The sequence below is a fragment of the Strongylocentrotus purpuratus genome, unplaced genomic scaffold, assembly GCF_000002235.5.
Source record: "Strongylocentrotus purpuratus isolate Spur 01 unplaced genomic scaffold, Spur_5.0 spur5_scaffold_11, whole genome shotgun sequence".
Taxonomy (NCBI): Eukaryota; Metazoa; Echinodermata; class Echinoidea; order Camarodonta; family Strongylocentrotidae; genus Strongylocentrotus; species Strongylocentrotus purpuratus.
The window spans coordinates 6,344,247-6,370,436 of record NW_022145596.1 but is presented as its reverse complement, the minus strand read 5'-3'; the positions used below and the strand labels follow the sequence as shown (position 1 = coordinate 6,370,436).

The 26,190-nt window shown below is 36.7% G+C and overlaps 1 protein-coding gene across 1 annotated transcript in view; it reads left to right on the top strand.

The window, feature by feature from the left end:
- LOC579015 (alpha-1,3-mannosyl-glycoprotein 4-beta-N-acetylglucosaminyltransferase A) overlaps nt 1–26,190 on the top strand; it is a 72,896-nt gene that overhangs the window by 14,119 nt on the left and 32,587 nt on the right. Inside the window, exons 4-7 of the mRNA XM_030980478.1 lie at nt 7,740–7,873; nt 11,262–11,308; nt 19,500–19,613; nt 21,686–21,761. Of these exons, the coding sequence (XP_030836338.1) occupies nt 7,740–7,873; nt 11,262–11,308; nt 19,500–19,613; nt 21,686–21,761 (371 nt within the window). The remainder of the gene's footprint in view (nt 1–7,739; nt 7,874–11,261; nt 11,309–19,499; nt 19,614–21,685; nt 21,762–26,190) is intronic.

The window sequence follows — 26,190 nt, the reverse complement described above, 5'->3', positions numbered from 1 at the left end:
GTGTGTTATGAGATGTAGAAATGCAAAGTGCAGTATGTTCAGTACACAACATCTACCTGGGTTTTACATGGCAGATGAGAACAAACCAAATGAACATTTTGAATATTGATCTACATGTACATCCTGAGACCTGGAGAATAATAGGTTGTTTATTTATTGATTTTGGGGGATAAGGGGCGGGCCGGGGTTAAGAGCTATTACGTTTTAATCGTTGCAACATTTTCTGACTTTTGTCCATCCATTCATAGAAGCGATGGCTCAGTGGTAGAGCAGTGGTCTCATAACAGGGAGGTTCCAGGTTTAAAATTAAGTCCATGCCATAGCACCCTTTTGTAATGTATTAATCCCTAACACCAAGTCCCTCTGAGAGGACTTAAAGCCATCGGTCACCTGGTTGCTTACTTACAAGCATACACATGCTTTCTTAGCCGTCAGGTAAAACAAACAAACAAACAAACAATATGCCCTTCTTTAAAATACAAATACAAAAGCCCATCCCTTCCCTTTCCACTTTTAAAGGGCAATGTATTGATCCATCAACGTCATATGGACTATCGATTATTCCATTGATCTGTAAACATCTATCACCCAACTCCAGATATATTTTTCTTCTTCTCTATTTACTTGTGGAGAAATTGGCAAATATATATTTTTAGACCGGCGCACAAAGTGGTATTAAAGTTGATTGATTAGAAGTGCAAACACCTTTATTTTCCTACCATTCCCAGTAGTTCCTCTACTCTATTAATCATGGTTGATCTTTGGAGTCATCAGAAGGGCTTGTTCATACATGACATGGGGGAAACGCCCCATTCTTCTTCACGTGTAAATGAATACAAAGCTTCAATGAAAAGGAGCTGCATGTTTCCTAGAACTCACTTGTCCTTGTTAAATGGTACAGAAATATCAAGCACATTACGCTAGCAGAGATGAGTTATTACATTAATTTTGAATGTGTGCCTGACTTGAATTCATTAATAATCGAGCTTCTTTATTTATTTTATTTATTTATTTATTTTTATTATTATTATTTTTTTTTTTTTTTTTGGGGGGGGGGGGGTGCTTGAGTCTGTACTATTATGAAAAAAGGACATTAATAAAGAATAATTTTATATGCATTTGCATGTATGTTTCAAACCAATTATTTACAGCTGTCAAAATCTGTTATCCGTGGTGAAAACCTATATTAATGGGAAAATCATGTGCAAACTTAGCACTTGATTGGCATGTACTGAATTGATTTTGATTGATGATCAAGCCATCATCAAGTGTGAATGTTTGATCACATGGGAAAGGCTCACATTTACACACACAAATGTAATCAAAGAGTGACATTTATTCTTCAATGAGTAATGATTTGTGTGAATGTTGTATTGATTGTTAGTTGGGACTGCCATCTGTATTTACATATGGGAAACAGGATAGAGAGTAAAGGAAGTGTTTTTTTACTTGTGTAAATTCAGGATATATGCAATAAAAGAATTGAAAATACAAATTTGTAGTAAAACACCCTCTCAGATAGTAAATGAATATCATATTACTAATCAATACACTTTGCTCTGTAATAAATCTTCTTTTTTTTGGGGGGGGGGGGGGGGGTGACAATTGGGATTGTTTCACAAAGACTAAGATTGACTTTAAGTTAGACTTAAATATTGCAGACTGTTCATGCCACTGTTAGCATTCACCATTATGATCTTTAGATAATATTTTCCCTTCAATAATGAATTATCAAAAATATAAATTCTGTAGATGTGTGACCATGATTTGTACGTCCCTTGAGAGATCAATGCCAGTAAATGGTGAGAGCAAACAGTTGTATGAATGGCCTGCCATAGTCAAGTCCAAATTAAAGTCGATCTTAGTCTTTGTGAAACACCCCCCCCCCCATGTACTGACAAATAACTCCAATTGTAGATTCATACAAATCAGTGGGAATTCTACATGGGGCTTCAATTTTCATTTACATTCCTGTACAATGAAAACCATAGGGGTTTAGATTTGGAGGAAACAATCATTTGGGTGCATGCTGTTTTGAAATGTTTGATTTGAGTAAATTAATGTAGACAAATATGCCTTGTTTTGTAACGGTAGTATTATTCATGTAGTCGTGTCTTAGACCCTGTTCTCACTCACTTCCTAGACCGATTTAGGCTAGACCGATCAACTGGATCGGTCCAGAGGTACGCTTCGTTTATGTTTAGACTTTTTGACCTTGTAGATCATGTGACCTTGACAACATTTTTCATGAATCTCTGACATGTTCACAATAACATATCAAAGTTTCAGATTCATAGATTTAGATTCATAGCGCCGCATAGGACATTACTGATTTATTCCCCAAATTACTGATTTTGAGCCTTGTGATTACTGATTTTCTCTTCTGGAGGTTGGCAGCTCTGATCATCATCATCATATAGAGAGGTTTTGTTCGAAATATTACTCAATCCTCCAGCCCTCTGTAGGACATATCATTACACAATGTTTTGTTATAATCATCTACCGTACATGAATGACTTGAAAAATTTTCAATTTTTGTTATGATATTGGCATATCTACATTGTATATAGTTTTTGTGTAGCTACAATGTATATGGTGGATTAGCTAATTAAAAAGGGGGGGGGGGAGGGTATTCTTTTCTGTCGTTTTCCTTGCCTCTTGGTGATGTATGGTGTCTGCAACACTAGCTAGCTCTCTGTATCAGGTGATGTAGCGCTAGGGTCCGTCTCTAATTTGAAGTAGATGCCTTGATGACTCCCTACCATTGCTGGGTAACCTGAGACAGCTGTTACTATACAGGGGTCCGGATGACGAGCTAACGAGAAATCAATATCGCCAAAAAGGCAGCTGAAAATTTGTAAGACGACTGCCACATCAAATTCTAGCGCACCCCCCCTCTCATATCTCCCCCTCTCTCTCTCTTTCTCTCTCTTTTCTGTGCTTACAGTGTCATTGTACATTTGAAATTGTATAAAATTTAGTTGCAGTAATACTGAGGCCTTCTGTCTATCTGTGCCTATGTGAATTTCTTTCTTTTGCTGCATTTCACTGCATTTCATGGCTGAAATGCTGTGAGTGTGAAATGGAAAACAAGGCTGAGCAATGGAAGTCCGTGCAGTGCAGAGAAGCAATTGTGATGTACCAGTTCATGGAATCAATAATTGAGTTCATTATCTAGATCATTACTACCTGTAGTCAACGATACACATAGAAAATGATCTGCCACGTATCGTCGTCACTGCTCACACATACTGAACATTTGAAATACGGGGTTGTGCTTGAGTGACCATGTTCTGATCAATAGAGCTATTAAATGCATTTATGTGTATATAATCTTTGGTTGACAGGCTTGACAGCTCATCCATAAGATTATTTCTGATATTTTCCAAGTTCTACACCAGTCCCTGTTGTGGAATGCCTTTCTCATTACATGGATGCTTTGTGTACATATTTGTAACTATAAAAGTTGTGTCAAAGTTCTCCTATCTATATATATACAGTTGTATTGATATTTTAAAATTGTAAGAAAGTCTACAGCTGATAAAATTACAAAACCGTCTAAAAATTAAAAGGGCTTTTTATTCAGATTTAAAAAAACTTTATATCAGTGTTAATATTGGTTTTAATGTTTTATACAGGGTATTACAAATTTGAGTTTTAATGTTTGCATCTGAAATATATGGAATGACTACTAGACGATACAAGCAATATAGTATAAAAAATGATCGGTGAACTGTATTTGTTGTTGTCTTGTAAAAAAAATACCATAAACGGTATACATTTCATTGTTTTTCATGACTACAATATTATCTGTTGAGAGCCAGGATGGCAATAACACTGTACTATATGATAATAGGAGTGTACACCCATCTGCACACCCTTTTGCTCTCGATGCACATTTTGTTGAAGGAAAGGATTCCTTAGAGAGTCGTAGGTGTCAGAAACTTAGCATCGAGTGAAAACTGTTTCTAAGCTTGAAGCATCGTTCCTAGGTCGTGACAGTTATGATGGCACAGGGCGATTCTGAAGATGTCTCATCCCTCGTTTAGGGTGCGTTTAATCGACACTCTTTCACCCTAGAATTACGGTTTTCAAAGACGTTTAGTTTAAAACAAGATTGCGTTCAAGCGATTTTTCGTCGGTCCTAAAAATAAATGTGTTTAAAAACACAAACATGAAACGCTGAAAAAGATGTGTTTTGTATCATGATTCTGCAGAATTACAGTCGCTAAAATTTGCTTGAATTAACGGAGATCTCAATTATGATTATATGACGTCATTATCATGGCATTATCGTGGCTTGCTTCCGGTTTGACCGACAGTCAACCGTAAACACAGACAGAAAGCATGCAGCAAAATTGACCTATACTTCCTGGGTCAAACTGCACAGTGTAATGAGCAGTGTCTGGGCTTGAAATGAGCGAGAATCAGCGTAGATGAAAAATCGCTTGAACGCATCCTTACGTATCCTGATACATAGCCACAGCTGCATTAAATCCAGGATCAGGTCACGTTGAAATCAGAATTAGAATATATATCTGGAGGAAATTTCCTCAGTTTGGAGTAGACAGAAGTTGGCATTATCAATTGGAAAATAATAAAGCCTGTCATCATTTTCTTGTCATTGTTATTACCCACTTCATTTTATTGAAATATTAGCTATATATTATGATAAACTTCATATTGGTAGATTTTAATGTTTGAAATATAAACAGCGCTATCGGAAATAAGGGATATGGGCAGCTCAATGGTTATGGTAACTATTTCTTATGAAGTGCTTGTTCATGCAACGGCCGACCATAGCTCTTACAATAATATTACTTCCCTGATCACTGGATTCAATTACTATTCTGCACATTACAGTTCACATTCTCCACTCCCCAGGGAGCATTCCTGCTAGTCGCTTTTTAACGAGACGCACTCATGCTAATACAATCACATCCTACCTTGGAGAGGAGCAACAAAGATGAAATATAAAATATATAAAGTGTGGTGCAGGGCTTCGAACCCACGTCTTTTGCATTCCCAGGCAAGTCATTAAACAGCTCAACTATGACAGCCCTACACTCGACTACACTCTAATCAGTACACAGTGTTACACACAAATCAGTAAATTTAGTAGTGCCATAGATGTGTAAAAAAGGACACCCCCCCCCCCCTCTCCAGCAGGTATGTTTGGCTAAATATCATTCATATGCCATATGCTCATGGGTTTCATTTCTCCAGGAAGCAGACATCTCTTGCACAAATATCAAAAATCCTTGTGTCTAAATTTTGTGAGCGAGAGAAGCGGGCAAGCAAATAGGATACACTGCACTGTCCCATGTATATTTACATAGAAAATGCATGTCTGCCAAATGTAAAGAATCCTGTGAAAAGGTTCCGGAAATATAAACATAATTTTTTATTTTCTTAGAATAAATAAACTCATAGATCCTCTTTCTGGAGCCAGAAGGGCTTTATGCCAGTGCAAAGTGACATGAGTTAACGCCTGTCTGACTCCAACCAGATGATGACATGTGAAGTACAAGTAACTTTAGGAGGAGCAAGCCTACATGTCATTAGTAATTACAGAGGTAGCGTTCGTCTATCTCATGTCATCGATAAGGCTCTTGTCAGATTGGTCTGAATCGAGTATCTACGGTAAGCTATCCCAGCATCTCAATATAACTTTTTTGTCCTGTTGATAACAGCTTCTTTCTAACACACACTCACTAGATAAGAATGAAAATGTGATAGATAATACAATAGTGCTGATTGATATATTCCAGGGTATACATTGACGTTATCGTTGCCAGACCCTAGAAAGGTGCTGATCTTAAAAAGGCTTGATTTACAGTAAGGTATATCGTAGGATAGATAGGAATCGAAGGTGCGAACAAGACGATCGCCAAGTGTTTTCTTTTCTGATGAATGCGGAAAAGCCGAGAATGCCCTAGGGAGTAATTTAAGCTGCCCCAGATGCATTGCCTGTCTGACGCCAGCCAAAACTTGATGCCTTGCTTGATGAGATGGTCATTTTTATGTTTATTCTCCTTTTGACAATTACAGTAATTGGCTGTATTAACTTGCAGCTGCCAACTATGGCATGTATTGCTGCTAGCTATATCCTTGTTGCATTCTTGATGTCTTCATGTGAAAGGGAATATCAGAGATTTTGCAGGGGTTCAATTTTGTTTTGGTCTGAAAGAACTGACTTTGGGTACCCACTCTGAGAACTAATGAAATGTTTGGGTAAATTTCTGGACAATACAAGCATCTACTGGGGAGGGGGTAGACAGAGAAAAAAAAGAGGTTGGGTTCATGCGATCACCAAGACAAGTGTCTTCAGTTCAACCTGTCCTCTTCATCAAGTCAATGCTAGTGTTTCAGACCATTATTCAAACAGAACAAGGTCAGGACACTTGTTCCAGAAGAGACTCTCTCTCGCTATTCATGCTTCCTTGGAACTTGTTGTACTCAGCACTCCAACATGTCTTCCAGGAGATGTCGGGATGTGTTAACATTAAGATCAAACTACAGAAAGGTTTCCGACTCGGAAGCGCATGTCAATATATATCTGTTGTTTGATGTATTAGTTCATACAATCCCCTGAGAGGCAGATGAATAAATATTATTGGCTTTATCTTTCCATTCCAACTATATAAGCTCTTGTTTGAGAATTAAGTACTATTAGTTAATCATTGGAGGATCCAGTTTGGTATTACCTGGTGTACACAAGGTGATTGTCTTTCTCTTGTTCTATTATTACTACTCTGAGTAGGTAATGGTGTGTTACAGATAAGTATCTCATCAAAGGATGTTTATAGTTGTCTAAGGGTGCGTTTAAGCTTAAAGGCAGAATGAGCGATTTGTAACGCTCATCGTAAAAGCTCATCGTAATCGCAGTTCCACGGTGTACTGTTTATGCTCACTTCTCTGGCTCCTCCAGGCAATTCTCCCTGGGTGGCCTTAATTGGCCTAGCAGCTGGATTTGCAAACCTGCACTGTGCATGCTACGTAGACCCACTAGAGGTCAGTGTGTTGACCCCATTTAAACGCGTTTACAAATTGTAAACGAATCTTTTTGTGAGTTTATGATCGGCGATCGTGATCGCCGTTTTTTTCGGGGATTCTACAAAAGTGAGAAAGGACGCAACCGTGTTTTAAACTAAGCGCGTAACAGATGCCTGATTCTGGCCAGAAAAAGTTAAGCATAAACACGCCCTTAGTTGGTAGGCTTAAAAACCTCTTGATCCTTAGTTCAGTGACACATCCACCTGATCAGTTGTACGACTCATTGCACCAGCAATAGTTGCTTCAGGGTCATACTCTAAAGCTAGTTTCTCACTGAGCTATGACAGCTCGCCACTAGTCAAAGACACAAAATTCCAACAAATTACACATTTGCAATTTGCAATTATGTCGCGCGCCCAGCGGTCCGAATGCCAGATATTAATTTTTGTCTCCAATCCGGGACAATTTAATTTCATAGGTCCCCAACCCGTTACAAAGTTGTTTCAAATTTCTGACTCATGAATATCATGATACACTTCAAGGCCTTTTTGTGTGCATGATCTTATAAAGAGTCCATCGTGATTTGAGTACCTACCATCAAGATAGATATCTGCATGAAAGGATCACTTCAAAGTCTTCAATCCGTCAAATATAAAAGCACATATTCTATTAAATGAAATCATTGGATGTAAGGATCTAAGCTAATGTGAACACCTCCTTTTTTGTCTCCTCTTGTATCGCAGTGTCCATCGTGATTGGAGTACCTACTATCAAGAGAGACGTACAGAGCTACCTGATGGAAACACTTCATTCTCTTGTCAATGGGCTGTCACAAGAGGAGAAACTTGAGTGTCTTATTGTTGTCTTCATTGCAGAGGTAAGCACAACAAGGTTTATCTACTAGTGTCTCCCTTTATAAGGGTGTATCTAGGATGAAGAAGTTCCGTTATTTTCAGCATTTCAATTTCATTTCATTTGCAACTGCAAAAGTAGGTGTAAGAGGTGAATCCGTCGAGAGATTGTCTGATTGGATCGATGTCTGACCGGTAGATTGATTAGCTTTTCTTTGCAAACAAAGATTTAAGAAGGTATTCCTTGGTCTGTGCAGGCTTGCTGGTTTCTAGATCGACAGCAAATGCTTACTCTTGATTACCTTTAATAAATCAATTTAAAAGCTACAGAAATGTGAATGGCATACTCTTGAAAAACTACTGTGTTTAAAGATGAAGTTGAGTTCTGGTCATGCGATTGCATTGTAAAAGAAACGGTGTGGAATCGACCAGAAAATGTTGATCATCTAGCATATAAGAATTTGTGTGTATTGCAAGGTTCTGGAATCATCAAAATGATAAGAAATTTGGCCAAGTCTTGGTAAAGTTACAAACACTGTACACAGAAAGATGTATATGGGACTACATGAACACTTGGCGTAAAAAACCGGCCCCCCAAGTTTTACGAACATGACATATTTAGAATAAGAATTAGGCATTTGAAGAGCTTTTCAGGGAAAATGTCTTACCTGATGTTCTTCCACACTTGCATAATAAGAATGATAAAGTTCACAAATTATTTTTCACCTCTTCCCAGAACTCAACCTTCTCTTTAACCACGTTGTACATGTATGTGAACAAACCTTGTTTGAGATTGTCTTGAAATGTCATCCCTTCCTTCTAGCAGATTGATTTATCAAAGTGACATGTCTTTCAGCTACTAAGGGGTTTTAGAGTACTCATAAAAATATGTCTACTTCTCAAATACTTCACTCATTTTGTGACATTAATGGTAGTTTACCCCTTTTGCAGCCAACATCAAATTCTATAGAACTTTGCAGGAATTATGAATATGTCACGTATGTTCTATTGGGGAAATCTAAACGTTAGCAGTGTCCTAGTATTCAAATTATGCAACAAAACCTGTTTACTTTCCAGACTTCACTGTTAGACACTATTGGGTGACTGACTGACTTTTTTTTTCTTTGGTAATAATATACATGTAGATAACATGAGCTGTAAAGGGTATATGAGCAATTGTCTACATCAATAACCCACTTTTTGTAATGGCCAAAATTAAACTGATTGAATCTTTGTGTAGCACAACATGAACAACCATTCGGTACAAGGGTCTGAAAATCAGACTATTTAATTAAACTAGTGTGCTCGCTAAATTCAATTGTCAACTAACTCTCATTATTTGCCCACAAAAAGACATTTTCAGTCCTTTTGTTTTGAGGGAAGTTCTAAATTAGTATTATCTTTCAAATGCTGTTGGAGTCTAACCTTCATTTTTTTGGCCTGCAATTGGGGCATATTACCTTTAAGAGCAATAATCTATAACAAAATTGACAGAGTAGATCAACTTTATTAAAATGTAATTCTGAGGACTTTGTATTAAACTGTTCTTCTTCCTTCTCTGCAAAATGTAGCAGTGAGACATTGGATTTTCTTTTTTTCAATTTTGAAAATTGCTGACATCAAACCTTTGTAAATCTACCTAGTCTTGCAGTTTTAAAATGTCAAAAATGAGTCAGTTACGGGAAACACATAAATAATTTGGATGGCAAAATTCCATTTCCATTTAAGGAAGTCAGGTATAAGTGAGACAGACTTAATAATAGTACATCAGTGAGATACACGTAGCTTGTGTGTATTTTGCAGAACATTTTGCTCAGTTGGCTAAACTCCCTGTGACCCTTGTATAACGAGACAAGTCATGCAAAGTACATTAATATCATTAATATAAATTGTGCTTGAACACTTTCACCTGCTTCTGATTTGAATTGAATGACTGGAACGTCATGGAGACTCTTCAGTTGATGACTTAAAGGTAAAGACCAGTTATGGTCATGCGATTGCATTGAGAAAGAAACGTTGTGGAATCGATCAGAAAAGGTTGATCATTTAGCATCTAGCATCTGCAAGGTTCTGGAATCATCATAATGATAAGAAATTTGGCCCATTCTTTGTAAAGTTACAAGCACTATACACAGAAAGATGTATATGGGACTACCCTATATCTCTCACAGAAACAAATTTACCAAATATATGAATAAGTAGGCGGTTTCCCGGCAAATTTTGTATCATCATGTATTAGTCAAAACATATTCTTTCACATGATTGGTAATGAGAGCTTCCATTTCATGTTTTGAAATTGGGGCGTTTCCAATACTGGTCTTTACCTTTAAGGGCTCGTTCACATATGATGCTGCAAAACCGCAGCCGTTTTGTTATGATGATGTAAAGTGTAATATGCTTTTCAATACTGTATCAGGGGGGTGTTTCACAAAACTTGTCATCAGTGACAAATGACAGTTTTTGTTATAAGCTACTGAAATCCTGGCTTCTGATTGGCTATCAGCAGATTTGTCACTGATTTTTGTCATTTGTCATTGAAAAAAGGCTTTGTGAAACGGCCCCTTATAACACAGAGCTCAGTAAATACATTTAAGTCCTTTGTTATACAAAGTTGCCGTTCATTGCTTTTTGTGGCAGTTTACCTAGCCATGTCTGAACGAGCCTGTAGGAAGAAGCGATGGTAAAAGAATGAATATAAACATAGAGTACACTGAAGTAAAATTGATAGTAACAATATAATTCTTTCTTATATAGTGCATACTGTCTCTTAACAATGTTTCCTGTTTTACAAATCTGAGATGCATGGCCCTATGGGATATCAGTGTCTGTGATGTGGATTAATATTGAAGCCCTAAAAAAAAAAGGGGGGGGGGGGGTTATTTTTACTTTTCACCCGAAGATTTCTTTAAAAAGAGGGTGTTTTTTCTTTCTCTCTGTTTGGACTCCTGAGAAATGTAAAAAGAGGGTTATAAAATATCTTGAATATGATAGATAGGAGGGGGGGGGGGGTACATTGAGCAGTGTTCCAGATTTAGGGGAGTCTCCAAGGCAGGAAAAGCCTGTGAAAGGGGGGTTCAGAAATGTTGGCAGTCCTGAGATAGGTGGTGCTTTCAAAGGGAGGGAACAACCATACCTTACCCTAAATAACACCGAGTTAGGGGGGCGGGATACAAACTTAGAGGTTTTGCAAACTGAGTTTCAAACTGTGACTGTTTTGTGTGAATATTTTTCAGGAGTCAGAAATATCTATTCTACGCTTCCCAGGGACCGTGGATTTGTATTGGTACAAACATTTTCTCTCCCCACCCTCTGCCGACAATCCCAGATTATCCTCCTGGTAAAACAGTCTTTATCTAATATAGACCTTTGATATCAACTAATGCTATTTCTTACCCCTTATCTTACCTTTTACAGGTGGACAAAGATTATGTAACGAAGGAAGCAGCTGGAATCCAAAAAGAGTAAGTACTTGCTCCATTGTTTTAGCTAAAACAATTCAATTCAATTCAATTCATTTGATGTCGTTTATTTAATTCTTGATTGAAAAATACAGTCAATATAAATACAAATAAATCATAAACAAAAATTTTAAATGAAAAGGGGAACTACATAAATACAGCCCTTATGCCTTGTACAATCATAGTTCCCCAGTATACAAACACATATTACGGAAATGATATTCAACAAACAAAAACATAAATATAACAAAATGGAGGAATATCTGCTCAATTATGAAATAGCATATACAGTGTACAGTATGTACAATAACGAAACATATTTAAGGTAAAGAAAGTGCTTAAATTTGTAAAAAAATAATTAATTGTCCTGCATGTGGAAATAACTTTTGGGCATGGTTTTCCAAATTACAGGGAAATTGTGTCTCACTGATTTCATTACACTATTTTTTTTGACTAGCCATAACATCAGTCTTGGTAATGGAATTCAATTTGGGAGAAATTTATTTTTAAATCAGCACAAGGAGTTATTACGTAGTAGAGCTTGCTTACTAAATTTAAAGGATGGTAGAAGCTGAAACTAGAAGTTGTGATTACTTCAACCAATAACATTTTTCAGTATCACGTGAGAAGTTATTTTCGTGTGTTACCCACAACTCAAGCATGTAAGATATCTCCCAGAAAAAATATGAACCAATGCGGTACATATACCTTTCTTTAGCCGTAGGTGAAGGCCTCCTTGTGAATTTCCAAAAGCCTGCATAGAAACCTCAGGGTCATTTGTCTCTCCTTAGACCTAATTATTGTGCCATATAAACTCCATACCGGTACCCTCAAATATTTAAGAGCAGAAGAAATATGTTCTCTTATAAAACATAGAGCACAATTTCCATCTTGGTATTATATATTTAAAGCAGTTTGTATCACAAGAAACAAATGTACAGGCTTCAGCATTGGGAGAGTGTAACTCCGACCTTCATTATTCTGTGATGACTAACTCGTTGACATTTGAAATGGATCAATATGCTACTAACAAAGCGAGGATGAAAGTATCTTACCGGCTTATAATTAGTCCCATGGAATTGCAAGGAAGAAGTCATTTGCAATTTCACTAATGATATGTACATACAGTATAATTATATTGCATCTTTATTATTCATCCACTGTCTGTATTTGGAGAAGCATCTGCTTTCTGAATAATACAATAGGGGCCTGCATGCACATATTACAGGTTCCTCTTCTCAAGAAAGATGTGAAATTGCTGTCTAGACCGATTTTAACGTGAATTTTACCTTTCAAGTTGATTATATATCTATTAAAACCTCACGTGTCATTAACCATGTCTATTCTTCTTCACGATTTATCGCCTTCTTGGGCAAATAAAAAGTAGTTTTCATTGAAAACTACAAAATTTCTGTTTTGATTGATGTACAAGTATAAATTTTGTCAAAATGCACCCCCAACAAATAAAACTGAAAAATCCTCAGTATTTCCTCAATTTTAGGAATATATGGATTTCCTCATAGTCTTAGTATTTTGTTATTCAGCAAGCTTTAGATGAGATGTACACTGCTCTTGATCCTGTGGGAATTTATGTTTTTAGTCCCCTTTTTCATTTTTTTCATTTTCATTTTTTTTTGGGGGGGGGGGAGGGGTGTCACATCATTCATTGCAACCATATGTTGGGTTTAATACAACAAACATATCTCTTACACCTGGATTGAGCCTTTGAAACAAATTGACATTAATTTCTTTCCAAAGGGTATTAGTGATGTGGCATGGCATGGCAGGGACTTGAACCCTTTACCTTCTAATCTACAGTCTGGTGACTTATCCACTAGACCACAACACCTCTACGCTAGTTGACAGTATTCCCAGCAGGAAGTGTGAACAGATGAGTGTGATGGTGAGAGTGAGGGTAACATACCAGAACATATGGAATGCTACTCCTCACCCACCTCATCAATCAAAATATATTCAACAATGAAAAACATTGTGTGTAGCATTAGGAGTCACCAAGTGCGTGCCATGAGCCCCCAAGTGCATCTCCATGAGCCCATACTCGAGCTTGAGATAAACAAGATTGGTGCTTTTTGATAAACGTCCCCCCTCACCCCCCCCCCCCCCCACAAGTTTGAAGTTCCCCATTTTCATAAGTCTGCATCTAGCAATCCCCACTCGCTCTTGAAATTTAGGTACAGCTTTTCATTTTTTGAGGGTGCCTTCCAGGTTGAATTGCTGTCCTTTTCCTGTGCAAGCCCAGGTGTATTTGGGATAACAGCTCAAACTAATATGCCAAGCGCAAGGGCAAATTAGCCTGCTATTTGTGTCATCTGTGCAATTAGCTTGAGTTAGTTACGATTGGGATAATTTCCTCCGATCAGAATAGCAGGCTATTTTGAAAACTCAGGCTAGTGAAAACAGACCTACTGTCAGTGCAGAACCTTTGTTGAGGGCTAAACATGTCAGAAAAATAATTACATTTCAATATTCATGGTTTTGGGTAGTTCTGATGGCCTATTGTTGGTTAGGATGTGGGGTCAAAAGTTGGCTGAAAAGGCCAAACCATCTGTAGGGTTTGTAACACAAGCGGCTTCATAATTGTACTTTGCAAGGTCTTTTTCTACAATATCTTTGTATTTTGATACAGAAAGGGGTTGTTGGTTTGCCATGCACATAAAATTATAAATTTTCTTGTACTGCAAGATGTGATGAGAAAGACAACCCCTAAATGTAATACTTGGCACTTTTTTTTAAGATATGATGGTTTTGAAATGACGAGAGACTGCCAAACAATTCTGAAATGTGCTTCAAAAGCATAAATAAAAAATATTGATCAGATAGACTGAACAAGGGAATATATATATTAATAGAAGTATGGGAAGGCTTACATATTTATTGAATTGCAGGTAATTCATCTGAATTCGCTTGAATACGGTGTAAGCACATTATGACAAAGTGCACATACATGAGAGTATGTCTAATTCATTGTGTGAAACAGCTGAGTGGAACATTTCAGAGTTCTCCAGGAAGAAGGGGGAAAAGACCTATATTCATTAAGATGTAAAATATTCGATAAATAATAGAGACGTTATAATGTGATATGCACTCTATAACAACCAAATATTATTAGCAGTAGTAGTAGTAGGTGGTATGGTGGTAGTGGTTTTGGTAGTGGTACTGGTAGTGTTAGTAGTATCTATTGGATTAAACTTGTTTAACACAATGATAAATTACCGTACTACAATTTCCATAAAGAGTACCAACAATTTACACATACATGTACATGTTAGTTACACATACTCTTTTAGTGTAAGGTGAAATTAACGAGAGACTTCTAAGTGGACTTGACCCCTTCCTATTACCACAAATATTCTTTTCAATCGTCTTGTCACCGTCTGTTCAAGTCATCAGCACAATCTGACCTTTTACAACCGACTTATAGGAATTTTCTCAATCTGTATTCTCATTAACAGGGCACTAGATCGAAACATTTCTGCTCCAAGCATAGTTTCGTATTACAAATTTTTGCTGAGAGGTTTAAGATTAGAAGATTCCTGCACTCAATAATAGCTGAATGTTCATATCAAATGCTATTGAAAATTCCTCCTGAATTGCATCGTAGTTGGATCGTATAGTGTGCGGTGAGCTTTCCTAGAACTCAAAACATCTCTTAAAATAATTTTCTTAAATTGATTCAGTGGTTATACATTCACTATCAGCGGTGATATGTGGTTCAGACACCTGGAATGTAAAGACAGTATATTTAAAGAAGGTATATCTTGAGGAGGACAGTGAAAGCCATGATAGGAAGATGTGTGGTGTATTTGAAACTGTCCGATAGACAGAGCACGAGGGAGCTTCATGGAAAGGTTGGGTCTGGAAGAAACTGTGGTGGATGTGGTAATATGAAGTAGATTGAGATGGATGGGTTATGTGTTGAGAAGGAAAGATGATGAACCTATGAAGAGAACATCGGATGTGGTAGTGGGTGGCATAAGAGGGAAAGGGAGACCAAAGTTTTCGTGGAAATATATGTTGAAGAAAGAAAGCAGTAAGGTTGATCTAAATGAAGAGGATGCTCGAGGCAAGAAGAAGGAGAGGGAAGGAGCGTGATCTCGGTGTGAAGGTCGGTAACTTCTTGTAAGAAGGAAAATGATGATGATGATTATGTCATTAGCGTGGCTGTGTACAGACTCCTTTATAGACTGTGGGGAATATTTGCTCCAACAATACCACAAGATCATGAATAAATAATCTGTTCTTCCCACACTGTTGTCACCATTTGATATCTTACCAAATTCTCCATTATCTGCTGACACTAATTACTAAATGGAAAGAGTTTGTAAATGAGTCTCCTTGGAGTTTCCACGTTTTGCTATGAAATTTTAATGATTTGTGATAGCTACGTGTAGTACAATCACCATGCCCACGTTGATACAGAAACCAGAGATGGCGATCAATGGCTTTTGCTCTTATTTTTAATCAGGCAAATTCTGATCAGATTTGCATTCTCTTCATTTGATGTCATTTTTCGATGTTTTTATGGGTTGATGGATGCATCTGTCGGATGTATAATGAAAGGTCAGGGAATAATTTTACATCCTCAAACTTGATAAGCAATTTAAGCCGATAGATCAATGTTTCAAATTAAATTGTGTACACTTCTATGGAAGAAAATTGCTACGTACATGATATTTTGTATAGCAGTCATATAAAAATACCAGTAAAATTAGTCCCCGTAGGTATCTGTATATGTACCATAAAATATTTCAAAATACAAATTTGATAGTGCCATATCAGTTCAAAATGCAGGACATTGAAACAAGACAATAAAAACATTGAATTTGATAGGAAAATTTCTACACGTCAACCTGTGAACAATCACTTTAAAAGGCAGTATTTTGATGCTTTATATTCAAACTATTCAATGGATTTGCTCAATTCTTCCTCTTAAAATCTTAATTTTCCATGATCAGTAGATAAAGGATGCCCGATGCCTATATGTACCACAAAATACATGTATGGTGTATTCAGAAGTTAATTCTGCGGAAATCACATTAACAATTTGAACTTGATAACCTGTACCAGTAAGTATCTCAATTGACTGGTAAACTGATAAAATTTAGGACTAAACAAAGTCAACTCAAGAACTGTGTTTATAGCCTTAGAGGTCAAGTTACATGAAAACAGTCGGATCTAACCCAGTTATTGTTGATATTTTAGAACACCATGATACCAACATGTATCCTCAGAAGGATATGGATTCTTTATATAGACGAGGTCAAATAAGGTTACTGATCTACATTGGGCCCATTTACATTGCAGAAAAATTCACTCTGCTGCAGGAAAATCCCATAAAAACTTTGGCGTTTGCGTTAGTACAGAAATGTGGAGAATCAAATCACCAAAACCGGAATAGTTCACCAGTGTTTTGAAGGCGAGCATTTACAATAACCGGTCAGAGGCTTTGCTGGTGTTGAAAAAATACACACTACAGAGGTGGGGTTTTCATTTTTTTTTTTTTTTTGTCGTGTTAAAGGTAATACAAAGTTTTGGGAAATTTTGAAAATTGGATGGATAGTGATTCTTTACAATTTTGATATATTTGGATGCCCCTGTGGATGTATTATAAGCGCTAGAAAATGTAGCCCCTAAAACACTTCTGTTTTTGAGAAAAATTGAATATAAAAATTTACCGGTGCTCCCGGTAAATTTTGATAAATTTCAAAAAGCGCCTACGGCCGTTTAATGGTAGCTGCGACCATGACATTCTCAGAATATGTTGTTGTGATATATAATTTCCAAACGGGAATAGCTAATCTGTCGATTTAAGTCAAGAAACATTGTCTTATAGCTTAATTAATATATTGACCTTAAGAGGGAGCTATACAACATAAAGAGTTTATTGTTTACAATGTCATAACTTTAAACTCGATTTCAACCGCGACAACGATCGTTGAATATTGTAGGATCGCATATGCTTCTAATATGTTCATTTTAACCAAATTTGTGAACCCATACCAAAACTTTGTATTACCTTTAATGGGTAGTTGCCTATCAACTTCTAACAAACTCTGGTATGTGAGAAAAATCTTCTTTATTTTTGCCTGCAGTGTTAATGAAGCTATTACACAGATGCCTCTGTTCTCATATTATATATAATGTAGCACTGGTTCATGAATAATCTTCACAAATTTGTGCCTATATGAAGAACATTAAAAAGTGGACCCTGATGAGTTTAATCATGGGAAGGAAGCTAGGAGGTCAAGATGGTTTCCATCTTCCTGCTCACATACGTCAATGTCAACCCGATAGAATACAAGGAACATGAAATACGTTTATAAAATTAACCTTGACATATAGCAGTTCAGTGATAACTAAACAGCAAATGTGACTTCATGCATTAAAAGAGATAATGTTAAACAGCAATTATTATATTTAATTCAGTTTTTACAAGATTATTTGTAAAGTGGATGCCAGTTATTTAATCCAAAAAAAAATAATATTGATGACAAGTCCATTTATAACAATTTCAAAAATGGTAATTCAAAAGTCACACACATACCAAAAAAAAGCTTTGACTAAATTAGAGGAAATACTGTAAGTGAAGTAAAGTTAGATGATAACAAAATAGTATATATAAGCCTTTCAATGGTTATATTGAAATATGCATGATACTAACTGCCAATAAATTTGGTACATAATGCAGAAAAAGTAAGGATATAAATATGATATATTGTACTTCGTATAGGTTGATTCAATGATTTAACAGTAACATCAGAGAAACAGATTGTTGGAAATCTGCACCAGAAGCCAATTTGCTCTCCTCTCATATGGCAAATCAAACAAAGGAGAGCATTACAGTATGACATCACATTGTCAATTGTTGTTGCAACAGAACTGGTTTTCCTGTTTATTACTGAAATAGATCCCCCCCAATCACACCCCCCCCCCCAATCACACCCCCCCCCCCCCGAATATCAAAGTGATTAGGGGGAGGGGGGGGGGGGGTGACCATGATGGCTCAGATCATAGGCTGCATATGACAATGGGTCTTTCCTTTTTCATTTTGAACATATTATGAAAAATGAGGCAAAGAAGCCTGAATATAGGGATAATACATAAAAGTTTTGAAGGAAGTTGTCTTATTTAAAATGACAGGTTGTATTACCAAATCATTGCCCAGTGTTAAGTTCTGGAATATAAAGATCTTTAAAAGATTTCAAGTTACAGCAAGTTGTTGCAAATTTGGGTTAAAAACTCTACACCTTCACATGCTATTTCAAATTTTCAACAGCTGTTTTTTTTTACAAAATCAATTTCAGAGATGGGGCAGGAATAGATATGATTGATTTTTATTTTTTTCCCGATGACCATTTGACAAATAACTTGCCCTACAAATGCCCCCAGTATACGTACCCCTCGGTACCACGGTGGAGCAGATGGAGCAACCCAAAGGTATTATACACTACAACTCCCTTTTTAAATATATGCCCACATATGTCAAATACTGTCTATTTGTCAGTAAATAGAGAAAAATCATTTCGTGATTGCCCTACCCGGTACTTTTGTTAGGGAACATTGAATTTTGTAAATCAATATTGAGCACAGTAGCGTGCTCTCTTTAGTATATATATTCTATTTATTAATTTTGCTTTTATATCTGTTCAAACACTGATAATTGTTTTTTATAATTGGTTATGCTGTTAATTGACAGCCTTTGAAAGAGTATAACAACAATAGTTGCATTTACACTAAAAGCAAAACTGTCTTCCCCCCCCCTCACATTCCAGTGTTTTATCAGAAGATGCTATGCAACACAGGAAAAAACCAAAAACGAAAAAATCTACTTCTGTTTTTTTTGGTTAAAAGATTGTTGGCAGAAACTTTGCCGGTTTTTGCACTGTAAATTCTTGCACTGAAAACACCAGTGAATCATTCCTGTTTTGGGTCACATGACTTTCCTGTCTTCTGTGCTTATGCATACAGGGCAGCGATAAGTGGTGCATGCGCGCAACTCACCGAACAAGCAAAATTATCAAACATCGACGATGGGTTTTTCTAGTATACAGTGTTAAAGTTAAAAGTTAAAGATGATGGTAATTTCAAAGTGTTTTTTGGGCTGTGTAAATGGGCCTTATATTGATGATTCCATTTAATTGTAATATTGCCTTTTTTCCTTTTTTTCTTCCAGATTTTCTGCAGAGGTAGATTCTGGATTAATCGAAGTTATATCACCCCCAGCGGAGTATTATCCTGATCTAAACAGCATCAAAGAGACATTTGGTGATACATCAGAAAGAGTCAAGTAAGTGATAGAATAGGATGAATCGAAAAGTGAAAAGAATGCAATGGGGTGGCAATAGTGGACCCATGTGGGGGGGGGGGGGGGGGGGTCGCAGGCACAGGTACTATCTGTGCTCAATATGTACTTTTTAAATTATTTTTAAAATGAAGACTGTAATTTGTCAGAGGCTTTAGACAATGCTCCTGATCTTATTACCAAAGGATCTTGGTCCCACCATTGAAAGGAAAGGGATTGTGTTTGCTAAGCTTAAAAAGAATTTTTGATAAATATAAAGCGAATTTAATTGCTCCTGAGAAAACTCCATGTTGTCTGCGGAATATAAAAAATAGCCCCCTTAACCCATATCTTCCGATCTACGGGATTTCCTGTAGAAGCCGCGAGTGCTGCAATCACCGAAGTACGGAAAATTTCGTAGTCAAGTTTGCCGTGAGAATGACATCATTGTAATGGCCTTTTTTTACACTGTGAACTCTGACTTGCTCTCCCACAGTGCTGTACGAGTTTCTGAGAGCGTGTCATTGTATACAATTTGGTGCAGCATTAACTTCCAAAGTCCAGAAAGCTATAAATTCATTTGATAAATATGCAATTGTTTCACATGTTTGTGCACCGATCCCTTTGTTACCAGGGCGACTATAAATACACGCTAACATCGCCGCGTTGTATTGTAGAGTACTTTTGTAATACTTTCTGGACCTTTTGTCAAACTAACTTTGAAAAAGGCAATCGTAAGTTATCAGATGAAAGTAATTCTATTAACATCAGTCCCGTCTGTTTACTCTGCTGTAAGAATAAAGAAAGATTATTCAATGAATACATCATTTATAGCCTTGTGTTGCCGGAAAACTTGGACTCAGTAGATGATATTTGTATGGAAAATACACCATTTATCATAAACAGAGCAATTGTATAATATTTTTACATCTTCAATTATTCATACTTAGAAGGTCACAATATGCATGTATCATATATATCTCTGTTTGAAAATGATATTCAAGTCTACATGCAAAGGAAGAAAATATGTTTGATTTATGTATGAATATCAAATTGATATTCATTATTCATATTTTCATAACTGATATCTGATTTCAGTCAACTGTTTTAGTTTCCTGATTAGTCAAAATGCATGAAGATTTGTATCATAATGAAGGCAATTTTATGCTCTTTCTTTTGATACATAATGAGTCAACTCTCTGTTATTTGTTGTGCCTTTGAAGGAGATGTGAAATGAAGTGAAAAATACTTTTAGTGCAAATATTTGTGTGTAGTGGCTAGGTACGAACAGCGTTTACATCTATAATGCATTAGGAGGATATGGGTTAAGCAAAAAAAATCAATAGAACCCTTTTTACAGAGGGGGGGGGGGGGGGGGGTCTTTACATCTGATATTATGCCTGAAATTATTTCATATACTGTTTTATGGGGAAGATGATGCATTAAGTTTTAATCATTCAGACGTTTTTCTCATTAACCTTAATTAAAGTGATTAATTAACTGAGACAGGATGGTTGTCTATCTGAACGTATCGAGCCATTCAGGGAAAGTGACAAGATGATAGTTTTCCATGTGTGTACTATCCCCTGATGTGCATGCATCTATTATTCTATCATTATAACCTAAGCATGCATGCATTTATTATTCCATCATTATATCCTGAGCATGCATGCATCTATTATGTCATCATTATACCCTAAGCGTGCATGCATGCCTCCATGGCTTGATGTTTACAAGGATGGTTACCCTGACCTTGGCCCTTTGAAATACTAATCGACTTACAATCAATCATAAAAATCAATTGTATCTCCAAGCTTGCCGTTTCCTGGAATGAGAAATGATGACATCGTTGACTGCTGAGAGTTACCTTTATGTAAAAGTGAATGAGATAAAGCCCCTTGATCTCATCAATAGTGATCTATCAGTTTATGACAGGTTCAGTGACCCGATCAAAATTTTATATCAAGTGTCTCTCCAAGTTCCTCGGTCTTGATCTAGGTGTCACAAAACATTGTGCATTGTTGTTCAAGAAACATGTATTGACTAGCTGTGTCTCTCTTTTATTTTGATGATTTCAGATGGAGAACGAAACAAAATCTGGACTTTTCATTTTTGATGATGTACAGCAGAATAAGAGGAACATACTATTGTCAGGTGAGCCACTTTATGTGTTTTCTCAAACCATTGGAGCAAGGAGGATACAGGGATGCTTATGTGTAGAGCATGATTAATAAGCCTTTCTATTTCAAGATATCCAGGGGGGCGTTTCACAAAACTTGTCATCAGTGAAAAGTGACAGTTTTTGTTATAAGCTACTGAAATCCTTGCTTCTGATTGGTTATCAGCAGATTTGTCACTGATTTTTGTCATTTGTCATTAAAAAAAGGCTTTGTGAAACACCATCCAGGTCCTTTGACTTGAGTCCTGACTGATCAAACCACTTGTTTGTTGAGAGCCAGAAGGGCATTAACTCATATTACACTGAGTTAATACCCTTCTGGCTGTAAACAGACTAGGTGTACACACATAATTATGTTACATTCGTTTGATATTGACTGAATTAAGTGATGATAATTAAAAGTTAAGGTTTGAAACAGATAATTTCTTATTTTAGAGTAGAATGAGTTTCAATATTTACCACAAAGAGGTTACTCTTCACTTGTGATTTCTAATTGTATGTGTAGCTATGCTTTAGTTCTGAACACTCATGGTCTTATAGATCTGAGATTTATAAGTGTGGGGGAAGGTTTCAATATACTGTAGAGTGTAGCCAAATTTAGAATAATCTCTCCGGTATGTCACCTAGTCCCTATCTCCAGAGTCCTTCTTGCATTTTAAACCATTCCAGTCAGAGGTACAATGTCGCAGTTAGACATTCAGCATCTCCAGTTTCTGTCAGGTTTTCATGAAGAAATTATGAATGGATCGTTGTGAGGCGTCCCGGTAGATTCGTGTCAAGTTTGTGTGTTTGCAGACGTCTGCTGAAGCGTTTCCCTGATCTTGGTTTCAGCTACCCTACAAAGTGCATTCACACGAACGAGGATGGGGTGTAAGCACGTTTCCATTGCCCTGTACATGTTCAATAACTGAACATCTAAAACAGTCATGTCTTCTGCATTTTGACTTGGAAATAACAAGCTTTACACTGTAACGAGGGCATGATTTTAATGATTTTTATATTCAGTCATTTTTCTATTCATTTTATTTTTAATTTACACAGTCTATGTGTATCAAGTGAAGCCTTTCTTAAGCATTATTGAATGCTGGTATAAGCCTTTAAAATATTTTTGCAATATTGTAATCTTAAAATTTAAAAAAACAAAAGGTGATAATGCTGAATGTTATGAAGTTCTATCATTTCTCATTCTCATTCATCTATTCTGTGTCAAATATTTTTTATTAAATGCACATATAATTAATAGGATTTAAAATAAAAAAATTATCACACTATTGTAACAAATTTTTCTAATGTAATCATACAGGATAACAAGGTCAGGGCACTGTTTCATAAAACTTGATGTTGATAACAAATGCTAAATTTCTGTGACAAATTTGCTCTCAGTAGCTTATAACATTTATTGTAACTTGTGATTGGTGGCAAGTTTTATGAACAGGTCCCAGTTTTTGAACTGTTTTACATTTGGTTCCTGGTTAATTGATAGGTATCAGTTGTTTATTCATGAAAGCTATCATGTATACGTAAGATGTGAAGCTTAGCTTATCTAAGGTGTGCTCACGATATAAAGTGTGAACAAATAATGCATGCATGTGAACAGACCCTACAGAATGCCTGCATGCACCTATCCAGGTTCATCGCCAAATACTGTTGGTTTTCGTCGAATGGATCGAGAGCGTTTGTTGTCTAGGCCAATCAGAGAAATGAGCACGATAACATGACTCAGTCAGCTCCAGCATAATGCCAAGCAAGTGACAGAGGTCTTAGCACTCCATTCCTCTCGCCTTGTGCGGGACAGACAATGTCGGGCTCTGAAAGATGAGTGCCAACAGATGTAATGGGTAGAAGGCATGAAGTTTCGGGTTGCCAATTTGAAGTTGGTAATTGTATTGATTTTGGGTTTAATACAATATTACTTGCCAGGAACGGTGTGGATGTGCTGTTTGCTCTTCATATGAGACTTCCGCGAGGTGTTTTACCTCCGTTCGCAGAAATGAGAGATCTCGTTCCTCCGTAGGCTCTTGTTAATGATACACCTTGTTGTCATGGTGACGCATCTCCAGTATCGGCATGCTTGCTATTGATGTTTTGGGCTGATCTTTGAACTTTTCTCTCTAATTAATAGAGGAGTGTTTGCCATCCAAGCTGACAATACCCTCAAACTATTAAAGCTATAGATCTTCCAATAAAAAAAGAGAGAATTCCCAGATAGATGTGTGTAGGATTTTAGTTTTGAAATCCATTCCCTCTATTACAGGTTCTGTTGTCAGAACTGATTAAGATCGAAAATGATTTAAAAACTTGTCCGGTGTGTTGCAAATATGTGTTTTTGTTGTTTTCATTGTCATCATCGTCATTATCACAGGGCTTCACACTAACTTTTTGGAAGGTGTCTGGATTTGAGGGTCTGTTGGTGTAGAGCATTGATTATCATCATTACTATTCATTGAACAATCTAATGAAGGGTCATATCCTAGTGGAAACAAGGTTGTTTGTGTTCAAGGAGAGAGAGAGACAGAGACAGAGAGAGAGAGACAGACAGACAGAGAGAGAGAGAGACAGAGAGAGAGAGGGGGAAAGAAAGAGACAGAGAGAGACAGAGAGACAGAGAGGGAAAGAAAGAGAGAGAGGGAGAGAGAGAGAGAGAGAGAAAGGTAAAAGAAAGGTAAAAGAAAGAAAGTAATCGAAGAGATAAAAACAAAAGGTTTTAGATACTAAAAGAGATGGAGCTTTCCGAAGAGTGAGAAAAAGACAAAATAATGTTGATAGATTGTAGGCTGCACTGTGTTGGATATAATAGAATGAGAGAGAAGACGATAGAACATATGTAGAGATAGAGAGCAAGAAAGAAAGAAAGACAGAAAGAGGGAGAGGTAGAAGATGTGTCAGAGATGAAAAAGAGGGAGAGAGAGAGGGGGGGGGGCACAGATAGTACTTGCTAAATATATACCGTAGATTTGAGTGATATTGGTCAGCTGTATATATATTAGGAGGTGATACAGATCGATGGATAATCCAGGGGTAATACCGGTGAAGATGTGAATGTCTAAATATGTAATGAGGGAGGAGAGCAATTAGAGCTGCAATAAAACACACCACTGCTATGGCTCATTACACTGTCTAGTTTGCGCGTGATTAATGGCAGAATATCTGCCCTAATTTTTCTCCTGCTCAAGTCTTGTAATATTGTATGAGGAAATAAAATTAGATCTGTGGCAGGCTGTGAAGTGAACCATCGCATTCAAGAAAGCAATTTGTTTGTTTTTTGCTAAGAACTTCCTGTGGATCAATTCCACTTTCTGTGTGTTTACTTTAGAAAGTAAAAAAACAAATTATTAAAGTGATGTATCAACAGAACACAAACTTGAAAATTATACTTTAGCATCTAGCATGAATTCATAGATGTATTGTGGTGCACTGTCATAGCAATATGAAATGAAATGGATATATTTTGATATATCGGTAGTGATAAATATAATGATTAACTAATCTTTTGTTTTATGATTTGTTACTGTAATGAGTCTTGTAATACAAGTCAGCGATATACTAATCACTGGTTGCTCATTTCCCTGTCAGATGTCAATCTTTATTGTTGAGATAATCATGCAATTGTTCATGTGCTGATTGACTCTCTGCACTGCCTTTATTCTGTATATATTCTTGAATAATCTGATTACAAAAATTGTGGATCTCGGTCACACGCTTGTCAATGCTTGTGGGCTTGTGGCATCCATCGGGTTAAGCTTGTGCATCATCATCACATGAAAGATGTTATCGGCTGCTCACTTGCCTAAACAAAAATAAAACAAGAGAAAACAAATCCTCAAGGATATCACACCTTCGAGACAGCTCAGCAAAGAAAGAGAAGAGGTTTAAATCCACCCCAAGGACGACAGGGGAACTGGGCGGAAAGAGGGCTCCATCTTGGGGCCAATTCAGTCAAGGGTATTAATCGAGACGACGGCCCCGTCATTGCACATCAGATTGAAGGAGCCTAAATCGCATGCAACTAATTACAGGGTGCCAATTTTCTTTTGTCAAAGTCATATTGCTATATTAGATTGCTGGAGACGACTCGGCAGTGAAGGTATTAACTAATCAAGGAAAAGGATTTTCTTAAGAGATGAGTGAATCAGCTTTCAGCTCTGAAATTGGCAACCAGTCACTCATAATTATTTTCTTTTCATTTAAGAATTAGATAGATAATATAACATGCCAGTTATAAAAGACAGTTTTACAGTGCCAGGAAATTGCCTAATATTTGTAATGGCAAATTTGCTGGATAGAATTAATAATTTTGTTTATCATGGGGTGTTTAACCTCATGTGTATATTGAAAAGTAGCTATCTTGTTAGAAAATTCTTCCCTTAAGCTCATAGAAATAATATGAGAAGGAAACACGGATGA